This window comes from Rhinopithecus roxellana, chromosome 12 (assembly GCF_007565055.1).
Source record: "Rhinopithecus roxellana isolate Shanxi Qingling chromosome 12, ASM756505v1, whole genome shotgun sequence".
In the NCBI taxonomy this organism is placed as follows: domain Eukaryota; kingdom Metazoa; phylum Chordata; class Mammalia; order Primates; family Cercopithecidae; genus Rhinopithecus; species Rhinopithecus roxellana.
Window position 1 is genome coordinate 125,059,336 of NC_044560.1, and position 17,813 is coordinate 125,077,148.

Here is a 17,813-nt window from a genome sequence, read left to right on the forward strand (position 1 = left end):
TAAAATGGATCTCTTTTGCTCATATGGCCTCCAAGAGGATGAGAGCTGACAAGTGAAATACAAGCAAAAGCTTAACAAGCACAAGGCATCACACACATTTATCACTCCCTGGTGACTGATTATTTTCCCGTAGGGGAAAGTCAGAGAACTGTTGGCTTTTGCATTTGAATAGCTGCTTCAAGTTCATCCTTCCCTACCCACTGCCCTGCCCACACCCTGTGTCTCCAGAGAACATTCCAACAGGCTGCTAACTGACCACCTACTGGTGTAAGACAGGAAGGTTCTGGATGGGGCTCAGTGGCGTGATCTGACTTCAACCCACGGAAACTCCAAAACAGAACCCATAACTCTGCTCAGGGCTCAAAGTCTCACAGTCAAATTGCAGCCCTCTCTGTCCTCCCACCTCCAGTATGGGAGCCCTGTTGGGAGCAGGGAAGGGATCAGCTCAGAGAAAGGGTGAGCACTACACATCTATGGAGGCGATACTAAATCATTCTCCGAAAGCGCACTTTGGGGAAGGAAGGATAAGGGAACAAGAGTGCACAATCAATGGCTTCACACACATGACATGTTACCGCCTTTGCTTTTCGCACTGGCTCTGGGAGATGAATGGTGAGGCTCACAGAGAAAGTGACCCTCCCAAGATGCATAGCTTAGAAACTGTGGAACCAGCCTCAGGCAGCTCTCTTCTGCCTCAGTTTTCTCCCTCTGTGTCCCCAACAGTGCCTGCACCAAGGGGCAGGAAATCTACAGAGAGGGGGCTGGGCAGAGGTTCAGAGAGGCTTGAGAAATCCTCATCTCATCTATTTCCTTTCCAGTCATCCATCCGTGCAAACCGAGGGACTATTGGTGGCTATTTCCTGGCCGGGAGGTCCATGAGCTGGTGGCCAGTGAGTTGACCCTTCTTAACCACCCCCTAGTGTAGAGGCTCCCAACTCTCCTCCTCCCCACTGTCCAAGCCCTTGTTCCATCTTCTCACACCTGGACTAACGCAAAGACCTCCCCATTGTGTTTCCTGACTCTGGGTCCCTTCTCTCCTGCCCAAACCCACCCTGCATCCTGAGTGGCCTTGCTAGCACACACCTTGGACAAACATCCCCTGGCCCCTCCTAGGTGTGGCCCTACATCTGACACTTGACTTGCAGTGATGAATCTGGAATGTCCCTGTCCTAGAGAAGCTCAGAGCTGAGGGGGGCAGATAGATTCGTAAACATCATGCGCACCGCTGAGCCAGAGGGAAGCAGGGGGCGCTCACCAGAGCTTGAAAGCCCCTGGCCACCAAACAGTGGAGTTAGCTAGGGTTAGGAAAGATTTTGGGGGGAGGGTGACACATAGGCTTAATACTGAAGAGCAGTTAAGATAGGGGAATCGCAGAGGTAAAATCCCCAACAACCTCAGGGAATCAATCCCCAAAACTTTGTGAGCCACAGTTTCTCCAATCAAGCCACCCCACATTTCTACTGGTTCTCAAAATTAACTTCCTCCTCCTGGAATGGGATGGAGGGATGAAAGCCCTGCCTCAAAAATGACCAGCAGAGTCATCAGCCCCAGTGGTAGCTGAAGCAGTATACACACCGAGGCATGCAAAACTCACACATGGCATGTGTGCATGCACACTCCCACACTCACACACACAGCACTTGCACACTGACACTCAGGCTCCCACACTCTCACACATAACACTGCCACACTCACACTCACATACTCACACACAACACTCCCACACACACTCACACTCACACTGTCACAATCACACTCCCACACTCTCACAAACACTCCCACACTCACACTCCCACATTCACACTCCCACACTCACAGTCACACTCCCACACTCTCATACATAACACTTACACATTCACACTCACATACACACAGCACTCCCACACTCCCACACTCCCACACTCTCACACACAACACTCCCACACTCACACTCACACACAACACTCTCACACACACACTCCCACACTCACATTCACACTCCCACACTCTCACACATAACACTTCCACACTCACACTCCCACACTCTCACAACGCTCCCATACTCATACTCACACTCCCACACTCTCACACATAACACTCCCACACTCACACTCCCACACTTTCACAAACAAAACTCCCACACTCATACTCACACTTACACACTCACACTCCTACAATCTCTCAAATAAAACTCCCACATTCACACTCACACTCACACACAACACTCCTACACTCACACACTCCCACACTCTCACACAAAACACTCCCACACTCACACTCTGACACACACTCTCACACACAATACTCCCACACTCACACTCACACACAAGACTCCCACACTCACACTCACACTCCCACACTCACACTCACTCCCACACTCACACTCACATTCACACATGACTCCCACACTCACACTCACACTCCCACACTCACACTCACACTTACACTCAGACTCACACACAAGACTGCCACACTCACACTCACACACTCACACTCTTACACTCACACACACAAGACTCCCACACTCACACACACTCACACTCACACACACACTCACACAAACTCACACTCCCGCACTCTTACAACACTACTACACTCACACTCACACTCCTACACTCATACACAAAGCACTCTCACACTCACACTCACACTGATACTCCCACACTCTCACACACAATACTCCCACACTCACACATAAGACTCCCACACTCACACTCACACTCTCATATTCACACGACTCCCACACTCACATTCACACACTTAAACTGACACACTCTCACACACACTCAGACTCACACACGACTCCCTCACTCACACTCAAACACACACTCACACCCTTACACTCACACACTCACACACAAGACCTCCACACTCACACTCCCACACTCACACTCACACTCCCACACTCACACTTACACTCAGACACACACGACTCCCACACTCACACTCAAACACACACTCACACTCACAAAGACTCCCACACACTCCCACTCCCACACTCACACACACTCACACTCACACGCAGGACTCCCCCACTCACACTCACACTCCCACACTCACACTCACACTCAGACTCACACACAAGACTCCCACATTCACACTCAAACACAAACTCACACTCTTACACTCACACTCACACGCAAGACTCCCACACACCCACACACTCACACACAAGACTCCCACACTCACACTCCCACACTCACACACTCACACTCACACTCACACACAGGACTCCCCCACTCACACTCACACTCCCCCACTCACACTCACACTCCCACAGTCACACTCACACTCACACACTCACACTCACACACTCACACTCACACACACAAGACTCCCACACTCACACTCAAACACACACTCACACTCACAATCAAAAACAAGACTCCCACACTCACACTCCTACACTCACACTCACACATTCACTCACACACAAGACTCCCACACTCACACTCACACACATTCACACTCCCACACAGGACTCCCCCACTCACATTCCCACACTCACACTCACACTCCCACACTCACACACACAAGACTCCCACACACACTCCCACACTCACACTCCCACACTCACACACACGACTCCCCCACTCACACACTCACACTCCCACATTCACACACACTCCCACACTCACACTCCCACACTCACACTCACAGACTCACACACAAGACTCCCTCACTCACACACACTCAAACCCTTACACTCACACACACACAAGACCTCCACACTCACACTCACACTCCCACACTCACACTCACACACAAGACTCCCACACTCACACATTCCCAAACTCACACACTCACACTCAGACTCACACACAGGACTCCCCAAATCACACTCACACTCACACTCCGACACACACTCCCACACTCACACTCTGACACACACATACACACAGGACTCCCTCACTCACACTCACACTCCCACACTCACACTCACACGCACACTCCCACACTCACACTCACACTCCCACACTCACACACTTACACTCAGACTCACACACAAGACTCCCTCACTCACACTCACACAGTCACACCGTTACACTCAGACTCACACTCACACACAAGACCTCCACACTCACACTCACACTCCCACACTCACACTCCCACACTCTCACACACAGCACTCTCACACACACACTTCCACACTCTCACTCCCACACTCTCACACACAGCACTCTCACACTCACACACTCACTCTCACAGCACTCCCACACTCACACACTCCCACATTCTCACACACAACACTCCCACACTCACAGATTCACACACTCACACACAACACTCCCACATTCACACTCCCACTCCCACACTCTCACACACAGCACTCCCACACTCACACTCACACTCACACCCAACACTCCACACTCACACTCACACTCCCATGCTCACACTCTCCCACACTCTCACACAGAAAACTCCCACACTCACACTCCCACACTCTCACACACAAAACTCCCACATTCACACACACAACACTCCCACACTCACACTCCCACACTCTCACACACAACGCTCCCACACTCACACTCCCACTTCCACACTCTCACACACAACACTCCCACAGTCACACACACACTCCCACACTTTCACACACAACACTCCCACACTCACACTCACACTCCCATACTCACACACACTACCACACTCACACAATACTCCCACACTCACACTCACACTTCCACACTCCCACACACAACACTCCCACACACACCACTCCCACACACTCACACTCCCACACTCACACACTCCCACACTCTCACACACAGCACTACCACACACACTCCCACTCACACACAACACTCCCACACTCACACTCACATTCCCACACTCTCACAACACTCCGACACGCACACTCCCACCCTCTCACGCACAACACTCCCACACTCACACTCCCAAACTCTCACACATAACAGTCCCACACTCACACAACACTCCCACACTCACACTCACATTCCCACACTCTCACACACAACACTCCCACACTCACACACTCCCACACTCTCACACACAACACTCCCACACTCACACATTCCTACACTCTCACACACAACACTCCGAAACTCACACTCATACTCCCACACTCTCAAGCACAACACTCCCACACTCACACTCACACACTCACACACAGCACTCGCACACTCACACACACTCCCACTCACACACTCCCACACTCACACTCCCAGACTTTCACACAGAACACTCCCACACACACTCCCACACTCACACTCACACTCCCACACTCTCACACAACACTTCCACACTCACTCCCACTCCCACACTCTCACACACATTCCCACAGTCACACTCACACTCCCACACTTTCACACCCAACACTCCCACACTCACACACTCACACACTCTCACACACAACACTCCCACACTCACACTCACACACAATACTCCCACACTCTCACTCACACTTCCACACACCCACACTCTCACACACACACTCCCACACTCACACTCACACGCTCCCACACTCTCACACACAGCACTCCCACACTCCTACTCCCACACTCACACACACAACTCTCCCACACTCTCACACACAGCACTCCCACACTCACACTCACACACACAACACTCCCACACTCTCACACACAACACTCCCACACTCACAGTCACACTCCCGTATGCTCACAGCACCCTCACACTCACGCTGCCACACTCTCACACACAGCACTCCCACACTCACACTCACACACTCTCACAACACTCCCACCCTCACACTCCCACACTCTCACACACAGGAGCCTCACACTCACACTCAACACTCCCACACTCTCACAACACCCTCACTCTCACACTCCCACACTCTGACAACACCCTCACACTCACACTCCCACACACACACAGCACTCACACTCCCACAGTCTCGCAACACTCTCACACACTCCCACACACTCACACACAGCACCCTCACACTCACACTCCCATACTCTCACACACAGCACTCCCACACTCACTCCCACACTCTCACACATAACACTCCCACACACACACTCCCACACTCTCACACACAGCACTCTCACACTCACACTCCCACACTCTCCCAACACTCCCACTCTTACACATACTCTCACCCACAGCCCCTCACACTCACACTCCCACACTCTCACACAGCACTCCCACACACTCCCACACTCTCACACACAACACTCCCACACTCACACTCCCATACTCACACAACACTCCCACACTCACACTCACACTCCCACACTCCCAGCACGCTCACACTCACACTGCCACACTCTCACACACAGCACTCCCACACTCACACTCACACACTCTCACAACACTCCCACCCTCACACTCCCACACTCACACACAGCAGCCTCACACTCACACTCAACACTCCCACACTCACAACACCCTCACTCTCACACTCCCACACTCTCACAACACCCTCACACTCACACTCCCACACACACACAGCACTCACACTCCCACAGTCTCGCAACACTCTCACACTTACACTCCCACACACTCACACACAGCACCCTCACACTCACACCCCCATACTCTCACACACAGCACTCCCACACTCACACTCCCACACTCTCACACATAACACTCCCACACTCACACACTCTCATACTCTCACCCACAGCCCCCTCACACTCACACTCCCACACTCACACAGCACTCCCACACACTGTCACACACAACACTCCCACACTCACACTCCCATACTCACACAACACTCCCACACTCACACTCACACTCCCACACTCTCACACATAGCACTCTCACACTCACACAATCCCACACTCACAGCATCCTCACACTCATGCTCCCACACACAGCACTCTCACACTCACACTCACACTCCCACAATCCCACTCCCACACTCTCACACACAGCACTCTCACACTCCCACTCACACTCCCACACTCACAACACTCCCACCCTCACACTCTCACACACACCCAACAGCCTCACACTCACACTCCCACACTCACAACACTCCCACACTCACACTCTCAGACTCACATCAGCCTCACACTCACACTCCCACACTCTGACAGCACCCTCACACTCACACTCCCACACTCTCACAACACTCCTACATTTACACTCCCACACTCTCACAGCACCCTCACACACTCCCACACTCTCACACACAGAACTCCCACACTCACACTCACTCCCACACTCTCACACACACTCCCACAGTCACACTCCCACACTCTCCCAACACTCCCACACTCACACTCCCACACTTTCACACACTCACACACAGCACTCTCACCCTCATATAGGCACCCACACACGTTCAAACATGCCCACACTCATACGTACTTACAAACTCATTCACACAATCACACTCCCCTTCTCACACTCACACCTCTCTTGCACTCACTCTCACACACACTGTCTCAGTCACATAGACTCACACTCTCATACTCATGCTCATTTACACACTTACACATGCTCGCTCAGGCACACATTCATGCACACTCACATCTCCAGCCATCTTCACCCCTCTCCCCACCCTTCTCGTTCTCACCACCTTCCCCACTCTCTAGTGGTCACAGACTCGCTAAAGAGTAGCAGAAACAGAGGAGGCCTCCAGGTCTCTCTGGAAGGTTTAGGTATCTGGGACAGGAAGAAGTAGGGGCAGGGAGCTCTTGCTGTCCAGCGTGACAGAATCCCCAGGGATGGCGGGGAGCTGAGGCCTGGCAGCTCAGGAACAGTGTGCGGGTCACTGGTGCTACCAGCTACCTTCTCATCAAGAGAAAGGAAAAATCCTTCAAAATGGTTCTTTTCAGCTAGAGCCCCCCAAATCACAGGAAAGGAGGAGAAAGGAGCATGACAGAGCAGGTTCCTCTGACCACTTCAGGAGAAGCCCAGGGGCCCTGCTGACTGCCTGGTCAACCTGCAGAGAACGGAGCTCTGGCCTAACGATTAGTGTGAGGAACCTGAGGCCTCCGAACAAGAGGGAGGCCTTGGCAGGCACTCCCATGTTCCCACTGCGCCCTAAACACAGAGCAGACACCCAGTGGGAAAGAGAGGATGTGCTCCCCATCGTCTGGTAGGCCAGGCTGTGAGCTGTGCCTCCTGCACCTGAGACCTGGGTCCAGCCTGAGGCCAGCATGAGAACCAGCTCTGGGGAGGGAAAGCTCAGTCCCACCAGCACTGCTGGAGGGTTTGTCTGGGCGTCTGCCCTGCCCTGAGTCTGTGCCCCGTGAACAGTGTGTGGCTTGGAGGCTGAGAGCAGAAGGTGCAGTTGCCCGTCCTGTTCCAGAGAGGCCTGCATGGTCACCCTCCCCACGCCTCCCCTGCTGATGTTATTTGTCTCCCGGGTTAGGAGCAGGGGAAGTGAGGTTAAAAACTCTGGGCTGGGTGGGGGTGGAGGTGCCTCACTGCTCCAAGAACTGCCTGGGGGAGGCTTCTTCCCCTGAAGCAGGAGTCCTGGTGTACTCTGCTCTGGCTGGGTGGTCCAGCCCAGCCCCGCCAGCACCCTGGGACCGCCTGAGGAAGAGTGTGTGTGCGTGTGAGTCCTGTGTGAATCTGTTTCCATGTGTGAGTGTGTATGCATGTGAGTGTGGGCACTGTGTGTGTGCATGTGTGCTTGTGTGTGTGTGCTTTGTGAATGTATGTGCACGTGTGTGCATATGTGTGCATACCTGTGTGTGTGAGGGCATAGGCATAAGGACATGTGCATGTGTGTGAGTGCAGATGTGTGACTGTGCAAGTGCGTGAGTGCATGTGTGTCAGAGTATGTGTGTGCATGTGGGAGAGTGTGTACCATGCCTGTGTGTGTGTGTGCATGTGTGTCAGAGTGTGAGTATGCACGTGAGTGTGTACCGTGCCTGTGTGTGAGTGCATGTGTGTCAGAGTGTGAGTGTGCATGTGTGTGTGTACCGTGCCTGTGTGTGTACCATGCCTGTGTGTGTGTGTGTATGTCAGTGTGAGTGTGCATGTGTGTGTACCGTGCCTGTGTGTGCATGAGTGCATGTGTGTGTACTGTGCCTGTGTGCGTGTGTGAGTGCACATGTGAGTGTGCATGTGCACGTGTCAGAGGCGCTAGCACTAGGGCCTCAGCAATGTCAGGCCGGTTGCTCATTCTGTGCCTTTACACTGCTGACTGCCTTTGTCTGAATTTCTCAATGCTTTTCCTCTCCTCTCACTTTCTCTCTCACAGCACCTCCGAAAGAACAGGAAGTTGGGCGGAAGTAAGTCCCACATTGTATAGATGAAGAAGCTGAGGTGTTGACAGAGGAAGTGATTTTATTGTGGTGACATAGGATACAAAAAGGAACATAGCTCTGCCCCCAGCTGCCCCAGCCCTCTCCCCGAGGTCTCCTTAGGCCTCCTCCCAGGCTCCAGAGCCCCTTCCTCTCCCCCTTCTCCCCTCCCAGTCAGGGATCCCATCTAATAATAAGAGATAATATTGACCAAGTGCGCATTAAGTGGCAAGCACCATTTGTGTAGTGTTACTGGGCCAGAGAGCCAGGGATTGAATCTTAATTTGGTCACTTACTAATTCTGAGACTTGGGCAAGTTACCTATCTGTGCCTCAGTTCACTCATGGGTAAGATGGGGATAAAAGTAGCACTGAGGGTTGTGGTGAGGTTTAAATGAGTCCCCATACTCAGAAGGCCGGCTGGTTCCTGGAGATGCTGCACAGGCTCTGACTGCCCTGATCATGCTCACCATCATCACCGCTCTCTACTGCCTCCCAAGTGCTTGGCTGCCCCCTTGAAGAACTAACTCAGCTCAGAGGTCGACCTGGCCTGTGCTCAGTCCCTCGGCTCCACCCTCTGCCTGGCTCACCCTGGGATGGCAGGAGGGCTTTTCCTTCCCTCCTGTGGGGCTTCCCCATCCCCTTCAGCTTCCTTCCCTTGGAGGCCCTCAGACCCATGGCCTCAGTGCAGAGGTCCACACTCCCCACTTTCCAGGCTTCCTTCCCACTTTCCCCTTTTTTCCACTTCACCATTTACTCACTGGGTGACCTGGAGCCAGCAAGTTCATCTTTCCTTACATTAGTTCCTTCCTCTGTAACCTGGGATGACTAATACCCTTCCCTGCAGCTATCTGTGGAATTGAATGTATTTATGAATGCAGCGCCTGGCATACAGTGGGTACCCAATAAATATCAGCTCCATGCCCCCTCACTACTCATGGTCCTCACTCCAGATTCATTCAGATCACTCCTGACTCCTGACCCTTGACCCAACTGTGCCTTGCAGATTGGAGCATCTCTGATGTCAAGCAATGTGGGCAGTGGCTTGTTCATTGGCCTGGCTGGGACAGGGGCTGCCGGAGGCCTCGCCGTGGGTGGCTTCGAGTGGAACGTAAGGAAGCTGGTTTGGTTTTTCCAGAATAATGAGAGTCTAACCCACCTCCGTCTCTGGCATTAGTGCTGTGAGGATCCTTAGGGATGCCTGGGAGGCTGCATGGTGAATTGAGAATCCATTTCACAGATGAGGAAATCAAGGTCTGGAGGAGACAGAGGGATCCATGCAAGGTCACACGGGAGGACTGGGGTCAGGTCCCAGGTCCCTTATTTCTCTGTTCGGGGGCCTCCCACAGCACAGCACTGCCTCTGGGTGGGAAGCTGCCGCTCTGTCTACATCCAGGACCTGGATACCTTCTTCTCCCCACTCTCTCAGGCAACCTGGCTGCTCCTGGCCCTCGGCTGGGTCTTCGTCCCTGTGTACATCGCAGCGGGTGTGGTCACAATGCCACAGTACCTGAAGAAGCGATTTGGGGGCCAGAGGATCCAGGTGTACATGTCTGTCCTGTCTCTCATCCTCTACATCTTCACCAAGATCTCGGTAGGTGTCATTACAATGTGGCCGTTGTGTCTGCAAATGCTGATTCAGGAATTGCTGAGTGCATCACCATGTGCGTGTTGAGGGGAAGCTGACAATCCATTGACAAAAAGGAAGGCAGGACCTAGAAACCTTTAGCACATGCTCCCCCTCAGCACTGGGGTACTCAGAGATGAATGGTAAATGTTTTTGGAGTGAATGACAGCCACTACACTCAAAGAAATCACAATCCAGAGTTCATTCATTTATTTTTTCATTAATGGATTATTCATTCATCAACTGCATTAGTTGCCGAGATTTTTGGAGTTAGAAAAGTCTTTTAATCCTCCTCTATTGACCTAAACTCAGGAAACAAACCTAGATAGGTCAAATGACTTGCCCAAGCCCACACAGAGGGCTAGCTCTAGAATGGAAACTGAAGTGTGGGTTCCATGACCCAGTCCAGTCTCCTTCCACTCTGTTATGTTTTAGACCCCGTAACAGGTTCACAAAACAATCATGGAATGGGACCCACAAGCACACACTAAAGGGAACTGAGTCACTCCGTTGCCAGGTCCAAGGCTGAAAAACACTTTAAGGCCCTTGTTCCACCAATGTTTGAGAATCACCCTAAGTCAGCTTAGGCTCAGGCTATAAGCCCTTGTCTGCTAATAAACCCAAGTATGTAGATGAGTCAGATCCATGTCTATCTGCACCAGGGCTCCTGCCACACTGGGTCAGCCGTGGGCCATCTGGCAGCCAAGTAGGCTCTGCTCTGCCAGGGAGCAGCCAGCAACTCTCTGGTTCTTCCTCTCTTCTCCTAAATGGCCTCTTCTTCTCCAGCCCAGTGCCTTCCTTCACTTCCTCAGTCTTCCACTTAATTCCCCACCACTCCCTTCACATCTAGCAGACTACGCAATTAAATTTTCCTTAGTTTTGAGACTTTATACAGTACTTCTCTGCTTTAAAGCCTCCATGGTGCCTCAGTGTCTGCAAGATAAAGCCCACACTCTTTAGCATAGCACTTAAAGCTCATTTTCATAATGTGATGAGGGCTGAGGATGCCTGGTGTTGCTGGGCAGGCAGGTGACGTGTCCACACAGCCCTACTGAGGGCCTCGGGTGTCCTGGCCTCTTGGGTCCTGGCTTTCTGCAGACTGACATCTTCTCTGGAGCTCTCTTCATCCAGATGGCATTGGGCTGGAACCTGTACCTCTCCACGGGGATCCTGCTGGTGGTGACTGCCGTCTACACCATTGCAGGTAGGCAGAGGGAAGGTCATGTTGGGCTGCAGAGACTGAGACAGGAAGAGGGAAAGAGGGAAGCTTTTGACTGGCAGAGACCACCCAGAGAGAAAGACTGACGGAGAGACAACCAGAGAGAGACAGAGAGACATAACACTGATGCTGACAGAGAGAAGGAGAAACAGGAGAAGTAGAGACAAAGAAAGGCTGAGACAGAGAGGTAGAAGAGAAGAACACAGGGGAACAGAATGAAAGACATAAGGACAGAGACAAGGGGGATGAAAAGGGCAGAAATGGGAGGAGGAACGGGTCAAGCAGAGAGAGGGAAGGAGAGACAGTAATAAATATCAGAAAAGACTAACTGCCCAGGGAGCAAGGTAGAGAGGGGTACTACGACCCAAGCCAGAGTCACTGCAGGCTGCCCCAGGCAGAGACCACAACCCACCTCCTCCTGTTTCCTCAAAATCTCCTTGCACAGGGCTGGGCACCATGGGAGACCAGCATGGGAGGACAGCCTTACTTATGGTTAAGCTGGGGTCCAGAGACGGGGTGGGGGGCATTTAGATGGACATTGGGAGGAGAAAGCAGGGAGTATTCCTGGCAGAACTACAAGCCAAGGAATGGACTTGGGATATTAAACAATAACACAGAGCTGTGGCGTGATGGCCACAGTCAGCTGCTGTCAAGACAGAAAGAAGGGACCCCAGCACCTTTGACTGTGACCAGCTGGCATCCTGCCAGGGAGGGAGAGAGACGAGCACTGGGTGTGGAGAAAGGCAGGTGGCCAGAGTTCCCCTGCTAAGAGGGCTCTGTGTCTTCTCTGGTCTCCCCAGTGTGGCCATGCATAGAGCAGGCAGCCAGAGAGGACCCCAAACTGGTGCTGACTGATGAGCCCTCTCCTTGGGTCCCCAGGGGGCCTTGCGGCTGTGATCTACACAGATGCTCTGCAGACGGCGATCATGGTCGGGGGAGCCCTGGTCCTCATGTTTCTGGGTAAGAAAAAGACCTAAATACACCCCACCTTTATTCTTAAATTCCTCTCTGTCCTGTCTCTGTCACCTCCAGAGTTTGATTGAAACTTTCCAGTGCTTAGAGCCATGTGAGCCATGTCCCCTCTCCAGGCTGCAGCTCCCAAAGATCAGGGTTCTCGCTACTTCAAACCAAGGGTCTTGAGCCCAAGCCCCATCTTCCTCTTTCACCCCCAATCCCCACGTCAGTTCCAACCTGAGAGCCCACATGAGGCTGGGGGCTCGACATGCTGAGTGACAGGCTCAGTGGGGTCTCAGGGCTGCTTCACTCACTGTCTCCTCACAGGCTTTCAGGATGTGGGCTGGTACCCAGGCCTGGAGCAGCGGTACAGGCAGGCCATCCCTAATGTCACAGTCCCCAACACCACCTGTCACCTCCCACGGCCCGATGCCTTCCACCTGCTTCGGGACCCTGTGAGCGGGGACATCCCTTGGCCAGGTCTCATTTTCGGGCTTACAGTGCTGGCCACCTGGTGTTGGTGCACAGACCAGGTAATCCCCAGCCAGGCTTAGCCTGAAGTGGGGTGGCTTCCTGCAGAAAAACCCAGCGCCTGGATGCACAGAGGGTTGGACCTCATTCTGGGATTGTGACTGGACTGGAGTAGGGGCACAGTCATGCCCAGTGTCAGGGCTCACCTGTGGCTTAGTGAGCATTTCCTCAACCTGAGCTGCACTCCTCATTTGCCGCCCTTTCAGGTCATTGTGCAGCGGTCTCTCTCGGCCAAGAGTCTGTCTCATGCCAAGGGAGGCTCCGTGCTGGGGGGCTACCTGAAGATCCTCCCCATGTTCTTCATTGTCATGCCTGGCATGATCAGCCGGGCCCTGTTCCCAGGTAAGAGTGAGTCTTGCTCTCTGGGTGTTGGGATCTGGGGCTTTCAAGGAGTGTCTGGAGAATGGGAATGTGTCCCTCGGCAATGTTAGACCAGAGCAGGGGTTGGCAAGGTTTGTCTATTAAGAACACATAGCTAGGCATGGTGGCGTGCACCCACAGACCCAGCTACTTGGAATGCTGAGGATCCTGAGTCCAGGAGCTTGAGTCCAGGAGGTTGAGGCTGCAGTGAGCTGTGATTGCCCCACTGCATTCCAGTTTGGGAAACAGAGCAAGAGGAACCCTGTCAAAAAGAAAAGAAAGAACAGAACAGAACAGAACAGAAAGGAGAGAGGGAAGGAGGGAGGGAAGGAGGGAGAGAGGGAGGGAGGGAGGGAGGAAGGAAGGAAGGAAGGAAGGAAGGAAGGAAGGAAGGAAGGAAGGAAGGAGGGAAGGAAGGAAGGAAGGAGAAAGAAGAAAAGAAGAAAGAAAGGAAGAAAAGAAGAAAGAAAGAAGAAAAGGAAGAAAGAAGGAAAGAGAAAGAAAGAAAGAAAAAGAAAGAAAGAAAGAAAGAAAGAAAGGAAGGAAGGAAGGAAGGAAGGAAGGAAGGAAGGAAGGAAGGAAGGAAGGAAGGAAGGAAGGAAGGAAGGGGAGGAGGGAAGGAAGGAAGGGAGGGAGGGAGGGCAAGCAAAGGAAAGCAAAGGAAAGCAAAGGAAAGCAAAGCAAAGAAAGGAAAAGAAGGCCGGGCACAGTGGCTCACTCCTGAAATCCCAGAACTTTGGGAGGCCGAGGTGGATGAATCATGAGGTCAGGAGTTCGAGATCAGCCTGACAAACATAGTAAAACCCGGTCTCCACTAAAAATACAAAAATTAGCTGGGCGTGGTGGCACGTGCCTGTAATCCTAGCTACTCAGAAGGCTGAGGCAGGAGAATCACTTGAACCCGGGAGGTGGAGGTTGTAGTGAGCCGAGATTGCACCATTGCACTCTAGTCTGAGCGACAGAGCAAGACTCCATCTCAAACAAACAAACAAAAAAAGATAGAAAGAAAAGAAAAGAACACATAGTAAGCAGTTTAGGCTTTGTGGGCCAAACATATAATACATATTTCAGTAGAAAAAATGTGAATCAGGTAGTAAGTGTATGGACAAGAAATTTACCAAAGATCCGGACACCATTTGCCCCTTGACCTTGAAGACACGGGTCCCTGTCAGTCTCCAGTGAACATTATCCTGTAGTTTTGGAAAGTAAATACTAGGCCAACCTGAGAAGGCACAAGATCATGGACTCTATCTGCCATCACTTCTTCCACAGACGAGGTGGGCTGCGTGGACCCTGATGTCTGCCAAAGCATCTGTGGGGCCCGAGTGGGATGTTCCAACATTGCCTACCCCAAGCTGGTCATGACTCTCATGCCTGTTGGTGAGTCTCTCCTCCCCACCCCACCCTGCACTCTCACCTCCAGCCTCCTCCAATCTCTACTGCCCAGGAGGGATGGCACTAACATGGATGGGAAGAGGGAAGAAAACTATTCACCTCTGCACCCCCATCCTAACACACACACACACTTTTTACAAGCATTTGTACATAAGACATCAGCTCCGTGGGCAGGTTCTGGAGATGTAGAGATAAAAGGCAGGCCCCTGCTCAGGCATCATGCGGTCTCCAGGGTGCCTGGACTTGCCAGAGGCACAATCCAGTGGAACCAGTGTAGTGACCCAGCATGGGTTAAGGGAGCCCTAAGGAGGCACCTGACCCAGCTGGAGGATGTCGGGAAGGTCTCTCAGAAGGAAGGAAATGGAGCTGCATCCTGAGTTAAATCTTAGGGAGACACAGCCGGAGGGGCATAGGAAATGTCATTCTAGGGATGAGAAGCTGTGCCTGCAAAGGCCCAGGGTGAAGAGAGGGCATGAAGTATGAGCTGAAAGAGGCCCAGTGTGGATGCAGGAGCCAGGAGGAATGAAGACAACTTTCCTGGTGGGGATGTCACCGCCAAGCCTTGTTCTGGAGCAGAGTGCTGGGACACTGGGGGGTTTTGGTCAGAGAGAGCATGACTGGGTTTGTGTTTCAGCAAGACCAGTCTGCGTGGATGACTCTGTGTGAGGCAGGCTTGGGGGTAGGCAGGGAGATTGTCCATGGGGCATTTGCAGTGGTCCAGGTAGGTGGACCAAGTCAGTGGCATCAGAGATGAAGAGAAGGGATTTAAAGATGTTTGTGAGGTTGAATGGACAGGACTCGATTTGAGGGATAATACAGAGAAATCCTAGAAGGCTCCCAGATCTTGGCCTTTAGATGGTGGTTTTATAATGATATTGAGATTAGGGACATACGAAGGGAGGTAGGATTATGGAGGGCAGCAGAGAGTAGAGTTATTCCCTCCCTGCGGTAGAAGGAGGAGTGAATCCAGGCAGTAGTGGCCATGGAGGGAGCCCCAGCTAGGACAGAGCTGCCCTGAGGGGTAGATTGGAGATAAGCAGGGAGGGGAGCAGAGCAAGGGTCTCAAGTAGCCCTAAGCTCTGCTGTGGGGCTCGAAAGACGATAACTAAAGAGGGGAACAGAAGTCCCCAGAGGGAGATGGGCACCTGAGTTTGGAGCACTTGAGTCTGAGGCCCCTGTGGCGCTTCAAGGGAGAGAAATGGACATCAGAAGGTGGTTAAATATATGGATTTGGAAGGAAAGAGGACTGAGGTGGGACCCGGGCTGGGATCTTCTCCCCAGGGGTGAGCAGTCATATCTCTAGAAGCTTGGTCACCGTCAGAGAAACTTCAGATATCAGTGGGCCCCATCCTCCCTTGTTCAAGTGGAAAAATAGGTCCAGAAATGGCAAGGAGCTAGTCCAAGGATCATACATATAGCTGGTTACTTGCAGAGCCAGGAAACAAGCCCAAAGCTGCTACCTCCCAGGCCAGGGCTTTAGTCCAACACCACCATGTCAATGAAGAAGGTATAGAAACACTAAACAGATCCACCCAATTATTAATAATCACCTTTCTCCTCTCCCCAGCAGCGACCCACTAACCAAGTATCTACAAGCTGTGAAACCTAGACTGAGATGTCAAAGCTTCAGAGAACCTAGTCCTACATGCCTTAATAGGATGGATGAGGAAACTGAGGCTCAGGGTGGGAGGTGGAGGGGCAAATGAGTCATGCAAGGCCACATAGAAAGGCAGGGAGAGAGCCTGGGCAGAACCCAACCTATAGTTCTGTGGTCTTGGATTTCTTATCTGTGCTGGATGGGAGCCTCATCCAACCCCTTCCCTCTCTCATCCCCACCCCCAGCTCCTGACTCTGCAGAACGCCCCAGGAGCCTCTGTGGTCCTGGCAGAGTCGGCCTTAACAGGCCAGCCGTTCACATGAGCCTCATCTCTCCCCAGGTCTGCGGGGCCTGATGATTGCCGTGATCATGGCCGCCCTCATGAGCTCACTCACCTCCATCTTCAACAGCAGCAGTACCCTGTTCGCCATTGACGTGTGGCAGCGCTTCCGCAGGAAGGCAACAGAGCAGGAGCTGATGGTGGTGGGCAGGTGCGCTGGCCCCTCCTTCCTTCCTTCCCAAGTGCCCTCTCCCCTCTCCCCTGCCCTGGGTTACCCTGAGCAGGTGTGGCTGGGTTGGACCCTGGACTGGCAGCCAGAGCACTGGGTTCAAGCTCCAGCTCTCCACATGATTTCAAGTAAGTCCTTCCCCAAACCTGGACCACTCCTTCTTTCTGAATAATAGGAAAAAACACCTCTTCCCTGGTAACTGTATCTTGGAATTGATCAACAGGGTTATTGAGAGATAAAAAAGTACTTAAGAAATGAAAGGTAAACTGTGTAAGCACAAGGAAATTTAGCAAGCAGCTCACCCAAGGTATTCCCAACCAACTGTGGATGTTACACCCGGTTAAAAAAATGCTATTAATTTAATCCATCAGATTCACTCTGAACATCTACTATGCATCACATCCCACATGCAGGGGACCCACGGATGGGTCATATGGCCCTGCCCT

General features: G+C 52.4%; 1 protein-coding gene across 2 annotated transcripts in view; it reads left to right on the plus strand.

Moving 5' to 3' along the window:
* Positions 1-17,813, plus strand: part of SLC5A9 (solute carrier family 5 member 9) — an 84,778-nt gene that overhangs the window by 11,524 nt on the left and 55,441 nt on the right. For both annotated transcript variants that reach the window (XM_030942928.1, XM_010356884.2), the window contains exons 3-11: positions 819-890; positions 10,182-10,286; positions 10,605-10,769; positions 11,901-12,006; positions 12,901-12,981; positions 13,303-13,508; positions 13,713-13,848; positions 15,139-15,246; positions 17,199-17,349. In XM_030942928.1, the coding sequence (XP_030798788.1) occupies positions 819-890; positions 10,182-10,286; positions 10,605-10,769; positions 11,901-12,006; positions 12,901-12,981; positions 13,303-13,508; positions 13,713-13,848; positions 15,139-15,246; positions 17,199-17,349 (1,130 nt within the window). The remainder of the gene's footprint in view (positions 1-818; positions 891-10,181; positions 10,287-10,604; positions 10,770-11,900; positions 12,007-12,900; positions 12,982-13,302; positions 13,509-13,712; positions 13,849-15,138; positions 15,247-17,198; positions 17,350-17,813) is intronic.